The sequence below is a fragment of the Amphibalanus amphitrite genome, unplaced genomic scaffold (assembly GCF_019059575.1).
Source record: "Amphibalanus amphitrite isolate SeventyFive unplaced genomic scaffold, NRLGWU_Aamphi_draft 000293F_arrow, whole genome shotgun sequence".
Lineage (NCBI taxonomy): Eukaryota > Metazoa > Arthropoda > Thecostraca > Balanomorpha > Balanidae > Amphibalanus > Amphibalanus amphitrite.
Genome location: NW_024881788.1, coordinates 456,168 through 467,941, shown reverse-complemented (window position 1 = coordinate 467,941; position 11,774 = coordinate 456,168). Strand labels below are relative to the sequence as shown.

The following is an 11,774-nucleotide window of genomic DNA, read 5'->3' as shown; positions in this document are numbered from 1 at the left end:
GAGGGTCCCTTTAAGAAAAGAACCAACTTTATTGGCTTGCGACACACTCGGTTTTACACACAAAGACACAAAGAAATAACAGGCTGTACCATTGAGTAGGCTGCACATCAAATAATTTTCGGACTTTCACGGGCGCGAACATCATTGCGCCCAACTAATGGAAGACACAGTTGTGGAACACTCCAGAATACACCTTCGGCGTCGCGTCACCTCTGGCCCAGAGCGGCAGAGGCGGCGGTGGTCTTGTTACATCCGCTTGGTGCAGTGGCACAACCCCTACGGGAGCATCCCAGCGCTCAATGCCAGCACCTGGCGGAAGGCGCGGTGCACGTGCGTCGGTCACGGTGCGTGGCGCTACATGCTGTGGCGGATGATCACGTCGTGAACCCGCAGGTACAGATACTGGGGCTTCTTTGGACGTCTCCTTTGACGCTTCAGGGCCACTGGCCGGCGGCGCCACGTACTGGGGAGCTGAGGACGGTCCTGCCACTGCACCATCTCCAGCCTCGGTCTGTGGCGGCGCCACCCCGCGCAGTGGCCGGGTGACAGCGCGGGTCTCGTCCTGCAGTTCTTCTTCCGTGCGATGGCCCGTGTACCACTGTAGTGTCATTGACGATCTCAGTCGAAGCCGCGCCTGTATGACTGTGATCGGGTACCCCAGCCGTAGCATGTTGGTGCCGAGGGTGTGACGCACACAGTGATTTGTGTACCGTCTTGATGTCCCCGCTGCGGCGCTGATTCTTGGCATCAGCTGATCAATGGTATGTTTACCGAGTGGTGCGTTCACATACCAGCACGCAGCGTCTGGCTCAACAGCCATCTGGCGATCATTCTTTGCCTTCTGCAAGAAAGCATCCTGCTCTGGATGGAGTTTCGACAGGTACAGTTTGAGAGTAGAAAACATGTAAACTCCAGCTTCTACGTCATCTGTGATTTGTGTAGCTCTGCGACAGGTCGCATTGGGCCCCGTGTGTTGGTAGTTCTTTTCCATGATAGCTTGGTCGATGACGTATCGGAGCTTGCCATGCTGGTCGCGCTCCTCCACAAAGCTGTCCTTGCGGAGCTGACGCCATACTTCCCGACCCCTGTAGCCGAACGTCATGGAGAGCATGTAGTACACATATTGCTGCAGGATCGTGGGATTGATGTACGTCTCAGGAGTGGCGAAGTACCTCCTTACTAGCTCTTGATCCGCCGGGTCCAATGGCTGCTTCATTTGGTTTGCAGCACGATTCGTGCCATCTAGGGCGTAGCGTCTCTTAGCAGCCTTGAATGCTGCGTTGGAGCGCCGGAATGTAGAATCAGCCGACATCAGTGGCATGTCTGGGTCGTGCTCTGACATGTATCTCTGCAGGCCCGCTCGCAGTACTTGAAGGGAACTTGGCGTAAAGCCAGGGCCGCCGGTAGTGTGGACCTCACTGAAAAATTTATACAGGCTCTGGTCCAATGCCTGTAGGTCGTTTCGGTATGCAAGGAGGTCTTCTTTGACGTAGCGAACATTTGGTCTGCGCTGCGCCCATCGTCTATACGTTGTTACAGCCCATTCCGTCGTCTTTCTTGTGTTCGCTGGAACGCATTCCGCCACTCTATCTGCCAGCTCTTGGGAAGGCAAATCGCTGTTTTCTTCACTGTCAGTTACATCTGAATCCATGTTTCTGTAATCGGCAAGCTTTGCGCCGATTAAAGTTTAACTGTTTCACCGGCGAGAGGAGCCCGGTGACCATATGATGTCTGGACAGGAATTTAATTCAACGGTTTTGCGCGTGATCGTCTGCTATTCAATTGTTGCTTCAGGTATGAACTCGAAGCTGTCCTAGATAATGCAATTAAATGTTTTATTATGTACAGCATATTATTAGAATGGTAAACACTCTTGTTCATGCTTAGAGGCTTTACTGACCAATTAGTAAAGTGTTTTATATAGCGGATGCCGCGATCGGAGCATCTCAAGGTGCACTATGTTTTCGCCCATTCAGCTGATCACGGCCAGGTGTTCGGCTGACTGTGGGCGGGGGGGAGTCTGGATCGAAAGCTCAAGGAGTGAGGTTGCGCTCCTGGCTCTGTTAAAATGCAACCTAAAGCTAAATACAATGTAATGTTCTTCACTTTTGATTATGTCGATTCACCTTCAGTAAACACGGGTTTTCATTTGGTGGCAGCGGTGGGATCGACTTAGTCGAAATGAAGTTTGGAGCCCGAACCGACGTCCTCGGCTTTCGCGGCCTCAAGATGAAGAATTCAAGAATTCAACTGACTGTTTGAAATCTTCGGAGCAGCTATCGCCATTCAAGATGTCTGCTGTTGGTTTTCCGGCTCTGCAACACTCTGACGAGTTGTCAGTTAGCCGGTAAGGTCGGTCGACTTCGCCTTTTGTCCCGACTGAAGACTGCGGCATGTTGGCCGCTGCACGGCGACTGTCCAGCAGTGCCGTCTGTTCCCGCTAGCACTGAGCTCCGCTTCTTGAGCTGTGCTACGGTCGACTGATCCTCGGTCCACTTGGCTTTGCAAGTGTCGACTGAGCGCCGTTGCTGCAACACATTTACTCATCAAGTTTATCGGAAGATGGACCAGTTACAAGCCGTCATGGAGATCGACCAGCCCAGGGCTATCGAAGCAAGAGGAGCCTAGTCCTGGACCGCGCTGTTTCCCTGCTTCTACAATCTTCGTGGTACCTACCGGCTACCTGCAGTCTCAGCTGTGATGGAGGTGACGTTTGTGAGGAGGCTGAGAGACAGCGATCAGTGCGCAGTGGCTTGCGGTGATCTCGGCCCAGCCGTCACGCTGCTGCGGCCTGCGAATTCGGTGTGCAGTGCTCAGTGATTTGGTGCGCGAGTGGTGAGCGAGTGACGAGTCGGCACCGCCATAGCGATTGGCGTCCGACCTCCTCGCTGCTGGTGGTCGGCACCAGCCGGCCGTATCGCCCACCGCGACTCGGCTCGGAGCTCTGCCCAGCTCTGCGGCCCGTTGGCGCTGCACTGGACCGCGTCAGCTGATTCGAGGAGCAGCAGGCAAGGCGCCGGATGGAGAGGACTGGCAGTCACTGCACTCACGGTACTGTGCCTGGGGAACTGGGATTTCGGGGTCGGTGAACTGTGTTTTGAGTGTTTGACAATGAACAATTCAGTAGTGGTGTCAAAGCAATGTGCGAAAAAATCAAAGTGAATACGCAATGGAAATGATATTAGAGTTCACTGTAAAGCTAGGTCAGGTTTGGCTAACCAGTTAATGTGGTACCTAAGCAGGAATTTAAAATGAGTTCTTTTAATGTACCGGCACCCCGTTTCGGTGGGAAGGGCTCATTGTCCCGTTTCCGTGAGGACTTTCAAACGTTTGGTCGGCTTCAGGGCTGGGATGAGGACCAGCAGCTGGCTTTTCTGCCACTGACCCTAGAAGGCATTGCACGGGATGCTTATGATGCTCTGAGCTCGAGTCAGAAAGGATCCCTGGACAGCGTTTTCAATGGTTTGCGGGAAACGTTCACAGTGGGGACCACAATCGACGCGCATTCGTCTGACCGAGTTAAAGTATGACCCCGCCGAGTCTCTGGACGAGTTCCTTGTGCGGTTTAAGTCTCTGGTAAGGCGCTCCTTCCCAGATCAGCCGACTGATGGTCTGCTTTTTAACTACTTTCTGTCAGCCGTCCCCGAGAAATATCGCTCAGAGATTGTGATGGCGGGAATTACTGATTTCCCGGCCGCCGTGCAAAAGGTGAGCAATATCCGCAGCGCTGAGGTGCTGCGAAGCGCGTCAGTGCGGCAGGTAGAGGTGCAGGCGCCGATGTTGCGCCTGATACTCGATCGCATCGAGCAGCTCGAGCGGCGTCTGGACGGCCCCGGACGCCCCGAGCGGACCGGACGGCGCCGCGGGTCGCAGCCGTCCCGGTCAAACGAGGCGCCGGCGCGCGCCTGCTGGGCCTGTGGTGGCGCTGATCACGTGCGGTCCCGATGCCGTTTTCGTGATAGCACCTGCCACTCGTGTGGTAAGAAGGGACACCTGGCAGCCGTGTGCCAAGCTCCGTCGGGAAGCGCCGACCGGGGCCCAGGTCAAAGCCCGAGGCCGGGTCCCGCGGCACCTCCCGAACAGTAAATGATGCTGGTGACAGCGTACAGCTCAACCCAGATATGACTTTCCCGGCTAGGATCTGTGGGGTTGAGTGTAACTGTTTGTTGGATACGGGCTCGACGATAAGTATAATTAATAAGGCAGTGTTTGATGCTTTACCGAACGCCACTTTGAGCATGACAGCGACACGGGCGCGGACGGCCGCGCAGGAACAGTTGCCTCTCCTAGGGAGAACTGTCCTTTCCGTTCAGATAGGTCGCGTACAAAAGACTGTCCCCTTTTATGTGTCAGATGTGATTGATGTGCCCTGCCTGTTTGGCATTGATTTCCTTCAGCACGTGCAACCCTGTGTAATAGATCTGCAGCGGAGATGCCTGAGCTTTGTGCCGTCGGAGGCAGTTCGATCTGTTTCAGCGGAGGCAGTGACTGTAGGAACCGTAGTTCTGGGCAAAGATATTACCGTTCCACCCGGTAGTGAGACGGTGGTTCGTGGGTTTTCTCACAATTGTGACTACAGGGGTTCTGCTCTGATTGAACCTTCTTGGGATAAACCGGGATTAGAGGTTGTGAGGAGCATAGTGGAAGTGTCTGGCACGAGCGTTCCATTAGTATTGCGAAACAACTCTGATCGTTTTGTTACTGTTCCCAAGCATGCTGAGCTGGCTCAGCTAGAGGTAGGATTTTCAGAGGAGCCTAAAGTCAAAGAGTCTGAGCTTAAAGAGTCTGTGAACTTGGAAGAATTAGTGAACTTAGAGGGAGTAGATATTACGTCATCACAGAAAGCTGCCCTTTTTCGCGTCCTTAAAAAGTACGAGTCAATGTTCGATGGTCATGTGGGCCACACCACTCTGGTGGAGCACCGTATCGATACGGGTGACAGCCCTCCGATCAGACAGGCCCCACGTAGAATTCCGCCGCACCTCAAAGAGGAGGTGAAGGCTCAGTTAGACGAGTTAGTCAGACAGGGGATCCTAGAGGAGTCAGAGGGCACGTGGGCGTCGCCAATTTGCGTGGTTCGCAAGAAGGACGGGTCGGCGAGAATAGTGGCCGATTTACGTCGATTGAACTCCGTGTCTCGAGTCCCCGCCTATCCGATAGCCAGAATAGATGATACGCTAGACGCGCTGTCGGGATCGTCGCTATTTTGTACCCTTGATATGAACTCGGCTTACCATCAGATGTCAATTGCACCGGAGGATAGAGAAAAGGCAACGATCGTGACACCTTTCTCGTGTCTGCAGTACACACGGGTTTGTTTTGGTCTCGCAGGAGCGCCAGCGAGCTGTGCTCGTCTGCTGAACTTAGTGCTAGGAGATATTGCGCCAGAAAAATGTGTGAGTTACTTTGATGACATCATTGTGCACGGGTCAACCTTTCAGAGTGTTCTGGAGTCACTGGATTGTGTTTTGAGTCGTCTCATGGATGCAGGGTTGACTTTGAACTTGAAAAAGTGTCAGTTTTTCCGGAAAAAGGTCACCTATCTGGGACATGAAGTGTCAGGGGAGGGTATCAAGGCCGATCCTGTCAAGGTAGAGAAGGTGCGTGACTGGCCTGTGCCCAGATCAGCCAAGGAGATGTCCAGTTTTCTAGGGCTAGCTTCGTACTTTAAAAGGTACATTAAGAACTTTGCGGATATTGCAGCGCCGCTGTTCCGCCTCACGATTAAGGATCAAAAGTTTGAATGGTCGGACAGCGCTCAAATTGCTTTTGATTCATTGAAAAAGGCCTTATGCGAGTCACCAGTGCTTGCGTTTCCGCGTTTTGATTCAGAGGCAGGTCCATTCATTTTGGAGACGGACGCCAGTGGGGAGTGTATGGGAGCCGTTTTGCTACAGGTGCAGAATGGTGTCGAGCGTCCAGTCGCGTACGGCAGCCAGACGCTGTCAAAGTCACAGAGAAATTACTCTACCACGAAGCGTGAGTTATTAGCGTGTGTTCATTTTGTGCAACATTTTAACCACTACCTTCAGGGAGCGAGATTTCAACTACGTACTGATCATAGTAGTCTGCAGTGGTTATTGAACTTTAAGAACCCCACCGGCATGCTAGCCAGGTGGTTTGAAGTTTTGGGCAATTATCAGTTTGACATTTCTTATCGTCCGGGGGCCACTAATACAGCAGCTGGTGGTCTGAGCCGGCGCCCCGAGAGCACAGCTGACGCAGGCGTGCAGACTGAGGGAGCGTGGTGCCATCAGATCAATGAGAGTCCGTGGTCCGCCAGCTTCATGAAAGAAGAGCAAGGTAAGGACGCAACAATTTCAGAGATCGTGAAGCATCTTTCCTCGGGACAGCGTCCACATCGCCGCAGTGTCGACAGGTCCTTGCGTCCCCTGCTGAGGCAGTGGTCCCGACTGACCCTTCTTGACGGTGTCCTGTACCGAAAGTACCGCAGGAGGGCGAGAGATGAGTTTCAGCTGCAGCTGGTGATCCCGCGATCTCTTGTGACCGGTGTGCTGACGTCACTGCACAGCGGCCCGACTGCCGGTCACCCCGGACCGGACAGACTACACGCAGCAGTGACCCGACGCTTCTTCTGGGTAGGGATGTTGTCAGACGTCAAGGAGTTCTGCAAGCGCTGTGAGCGGTGTTCATCCAGAAGTCAGCCGGTGCCGAGACCGAGAGCCGCGCTGGGTGAACTGCATGCTTCCGAGCCGTTCGAGACGGTAGCGATCGATTTTCTGACTAACCTACCAGTGACGCCGAGTGCCGAGTGGTCGTAAGCATTTGTTGGTGGTGATCGATCACTTCACTCGCTGGTGTGAGGTGTTCCCGCTGAAGGATATGACGGCCACCACAGTAGCGTCCACTCTGGTAAGTGAATTCTTTTCCAGGTACGGGTGCCCGAGAAAGCTCCATTCGGATTGTGCCGCCAATTTCACGGGACAGGTGATTGCCGAGATGTGTCGTCTTTTCGGCATCGAGAAAACAAAGATAAGTGCCTATCATCCAGAGGGTGACGGTAAGGTCGAGAGGATGATGAGGACTCTGCTCGACATGCTTTCGAAGTATCTCGACGCCAATCACGATCAGTGGGACGAGCACCTCCCATTGTTGATGCTGGGGTACAGATCGCTCGAGCACAGTGCGCTGGGCTACAGTCCGTATTTTCTCAGATTCAGATTCAGATTCAGTTTATTCAACGACATCCTCACACAACCGAGGCTTTTCAGACGTCACGTCACAGTTGAAAAATTGTAGAAGTATCTCTATTGTAAAAATAAAAAGTATGTATACATAAAAAGGATAAAAGACACAAATACACAGCTAAAAGATAAACATCACTCATCGCTCAGTGCAGCCATCAAAGCACGCTTAAAACCGGCCATGGTTACAGCACACCGCACTTCACTCGGTAAGTTGTTGAACTTCCGCAGTCCAACATTGGATAAGCGTCGCTCGCCCGCGCAGGTTCTGGCACGGGATACCACTAATCTGTCTGCGTGTCTTGTGCCATGCTCGTGGTCAACACCAACGAACAGCGACCTCAACTCCCGCGGTTCCCCCGTCGCAAGTATACGGCGCACGAGACAGAGTTGGTGATACGTGACTAGTTTTGATGCTGTCAGAAATCCTAGACGACGTGTTTCATGACTTATGTGTTCGTATTTCTTCTTACGACACACGACTCTGGCACTGAAGTTTATCAGTTTCTGTATGCGATGAAGCTGGGTTATGCCGCAAGTTCCATAAATTGACATACAGTACCGGATGGTTGACAGCACTAACGACAACACGACTTGCTTGAGAACAGAGTGAGGTATTACGTGACTAGCATGGACTAAACCTAACAGAGTTCCGGTACATTTTCTCACGAGGTGATCGATGTGGTTGCCGAATGTCAGATGCCTATCCATGTGTACGCCTAAATTCTTCACTTCGCGGGATTCACTGACTACAGTATTGCTTGCCCACTCTGACAGACACTGTGGGGACATCCCTCAACATGGCCCTGGTTCCAAAAACGATCACCTGCGTCTTTGATGAGTTTAACTTCAGTGAGTTTTGGGCAAACCAGTCAAACAGCAGCGATAGTTCGCTTTCCAAAGAATTAATCATATCAGATATGTTCTGTTTTCGACCAGATATCCAGATCTGAGTGTCATCTGCGAATGACACAAGTTTTTTTCTCATGTTCGGTAAAGAGCCGCGCCTGCCTGTGGAGGCTGAGCTCCAGGTTCCAGTCGCGAGCAAATCTCAGACCGTCACAGAATATGTAGATAAGCTACGCGAGTCTTTGAGAATTGCACACAAGCATGCGCTACAGGTATCTGACGCTTCACATGGGAAAAACAAACGGTTCTACGAAAAACGAATGAATGAGTTTGAATACAAAGAGGGAGATTTGGTATTTTTGCACAAAGCTGTGGTTCCTAAGGGACAATATTACAAGTTTGTGAGACCGTGGAAGGCTGCGGTGATTGTAGCAAAGGTAGGGGACTTGAACTATCGTATCAAGGTCACGGGCTCCAGGAAAACATTACTGGTTCACCATAATCGTTTGAAGCCGCGAACTGAGCCGATAGTTACCCCACCTGTGCCAGAGGTCACTGAGAGTCAGGATGAGGCTGGTGCTGATGCTGCGTCACCGGTGACACGCGCTCAGACCACGCCGCCAGCAGAGACAGAGTCGGTCTCCGTGGACAGTGGGTCAGTGGATGGCCCGGCTGGTGTCACAGCCTGGGCACGATTGCCCATCATCGGCACAGCCGTGCAAGGTAAGGAGCCAGCGATTGAGGAGCAATCGTCCTGCACAATTCAGATGGCGGTGCCGACACCCGAGTGTCCGCCGGTACCCCCGCGGTCTGAGGTACCGCCGCCGGTGCCAGCCAGACGGTCCGAGCGACGGACTCGACCGCCAGATCGCTTTGTTCCAGGCTTGTAGGTAGCCTGATTAACATTAATGCTTCAAAAGGCAAGAGGTAAGAGGTGCGCTCAAACTAACGTAAAATCAGTCGCCCTGATTTTCCTTTTAACCCGCGCCCTGCTGGGGGGGGGTGTTTGAACACCCCCCCCCCTGTGGTTTTTCGCGGATATCTCAAAAACGGCGGCGCTCCGCGCCGCCGTTTTTGGTACACCTTATCATACATCAATTCTACACATGTTGTGAAAATTTCAGACCAAGGTCATTCAAGGTCAGGTCACCAGGTCACTTGAAGTGACCTCACCTCATAAAAAGTTTCAATGTCTGCCATAGCTACACCGAGTGACCGATCGCTTTGAAACTTTCAGCGATTACTAAGAACAATAGCATGTACAAAATGTATATCTCAGAATTTTGATATCGATGACCTAAGGTCAGGTCAATTTTGCGACCTCCCCATTATAAGTCAATGGGAGAAAATTGAAATGCGCCTCTTTTGGACGAAAAGCATTATAAACACTCCCAAACACTGAATTACAAGTGGTTTAGACACACTGAACATGAAAATGGTGTCCGTGACCCCTGGTTATGCCCCTGAGGTCATCCTAGGTCACGAATGGTATCTAACAGTTTTTCGCAAATAACTTTTGATAGAGACATGCTAGAGCGATGAAAACGCCTTAGATGTGTTCAGCTGGACGATACGGATCGACTGATATGCAACATGACCCTTTCCGGTCAGGTCATGACCTTGACCTGAGGTCAAATTTTCAAGTTGACCTTTCAAGGTCAAGTTATAGTTCATTCGATGCGTCTTGACGAGAGCAACACGATGCCGGTAAAAGTAAGCTCGTACAAGGTTTGGGTCAAAAGTTATTGCAGAAAAACTGTTTCCGAAAAAATCGGCTATTTTTGCAGTTTTTACCCCCTGCAGGCAAAACCGTTGACGCTAGGTCAAATCTGAGAGAATTACTCAGAAAGAGCGTTAATAGGGCTATCGAATGCGCTTTTCCGCAGCGCTGTAGCTCTATTGGTTCCCGAGTTATGCGTTGGCTTCTTGGAAATTGTCGACATTCGACCTGGAAATCGGCGAAATTTTGCCTTCAATGACCTCTGGTGACCTGACCTTTGACCTGACCAAAAAATTGACCGAAGTGATTTCGTCATTATTTTTGACGCTCTTTCGAACGCCGCCTTCCGCGTATCGCTACGTGGCCCAGGAGCCGAGTTAGAAGGGGGGGTGTTTGAACACCCCCCCCCCCCCCCCAGCAGGGCGTGGAAATCCAGGACCCCCAGCAGGGCGCGGGTTAACTAGCTCAGCAGACAATCGGTTGGCTCCTGGCGCCGGAGTGCGACAGATTTGTTTAACTCTTTATGGAAAGAGAGTGTGCGCGTCGAGCTAGATTCGGTCAATCCCTGGGGACGTTTCTGATTGACATGTCAATGTCATTAAACTCAGTTTGAGTAGGAGCCCTCTAGCAGCCTGTTCAGAGCATCATGGCATGGGATGTAAATAGCATGGTCTGGTTAGCCTGTGTTTGGGATGGGACCCAGGGTACCCATTGCCATCATTGACGGTTAGCCATACCTGTTCAGCTAGGTAGTTGATAAGTGAGCGATGCTGTGCGATGACGTGTTTGTGTTTTTCGTTGTTGCTGACTGCCAGTCAAAGTCAGCCGGATGCTGCCAAGCATCATCTAGCGACCACGGTGTTATGGTGTCGCGTGGCGCGTGCTGATGATGCCGCATGTGTCAATGAGTGTTTCTAGATGTAAGTGCACGCCTTTCATTCAAAGGAGGGAGAAGTGTAATCGGCAAGCTTTGCGCCGATTAAAGTTTAACTGTTTCACCGGCGAGAGGAGCCCGGTGACCATATGATGTCTGGACAGGAATTTAATTCAACGGTTTTGCGCGTGATCGTCTGCTATTCAATTGTTGCTTCAGGTATGAACTCGAAGCTGTCCTAGATAATGCAATTAAATGTTTTATTATGTACAGCATATTATTAGAATGGTAAACACTCTTGTTCATGCTTAGAGGCTTTACTGACCAATTAGTATAATGTTTTATATAGCGGATGCCGCGATCGGAGCATCTCAAGGTGCACTATGTTTTCGCCCATTCAGCTGATCACGGCCAGGTGTTCGGCTGACTGTGGGCGGGGGGGAGTCTGGATCGAAAGCTCAAGGAGTGAGGTTGCGCTCCTGGCTCTGTTAAAATGCAACCTAAAGCTAAATACAATGTAATGTTCTTCACTTTTGATTATGTCGATTCACCTTCAGTAAACACGGGTTTACATTTCTACAATTACTTAAATCACATTTCAACAATCGTCCAAAGAAGTTTGGGCACCTAGGTCTCAAAGCTCAGAGTTATAAAAAAAAATCGGCTCGAAGCTAGTTTTGAATCATTCAGATATCTGATGGATCCTATATATGGCCTTGGATGGATCTCATGCGTTATCAAGATTCATTCAGTCATGTTTTCAATGCAGTTTAACCCTCGCCCGTATAGGGGGGGGGGTCGAACGGACCCCCCATGGTTTTTCGCGACTAACTCGCGTAAAAAACGGCCGATCGCGACGAAACTTTCAGTACCCTCGCGTTAATCAATTTTACACCTACCCTGAAAATTTCATGACCCTGACCCCAATGACCTTTGACCTGTGACCTACTTTTCGAGACCATGTTTGGCCGGAATCGCGATTCGGCGTATGTCGGCTCTCATTAGCAGCGCGTTTGCAGGCTTTTCGTGGTTTCAAGCGTTCAAACATGTGATATGATGTTGCCCCCATGCATTAGGGTGGGTGTCAAGGTCATCTGAAGTTCAGGTCAGGTCATTGACCTTTGGT

General features: G+C 51.3%; 1 protein-coding gene across 1 annotated transcript; it reads right to left on the bottom strand.

Annotated features, from left to right (window-relative positions):
* Positions 1–296: 296 nt before the first annotated feature.
* On the bottom strand, positions 297–11,287 carry LOC122387634. Its single transcript, XM_043377990.1, has 3 exons — positions 11,223–11,287; positions 465–1,653; positions 297–309 (listed from the first exon to the last, which is right to left on the bottom strand). Exons 2-3 carry the CDS (start codon positions 1,649–1,651, stop codon positions 297–299), a joined length of 1,200 nt encoding a protein of 399 aa, XP_043233925.1. The 5' UTR covers positions 1,652–1,653; positions 11,223–11,287.
* Between the last annotated feature and the right edge of the window lie 487 nt (positions 11,288–11,774).

What these genes read in the sequence shown, in the direction of transcription:
- LOC122387634 (XM_043377990.1), bottom strand. Translation starts at nt 1,651, where the DNA reads ATGGATTCAGATGTAACTGACAGTGAAGAAAACAGCGATTTGCCTTCC.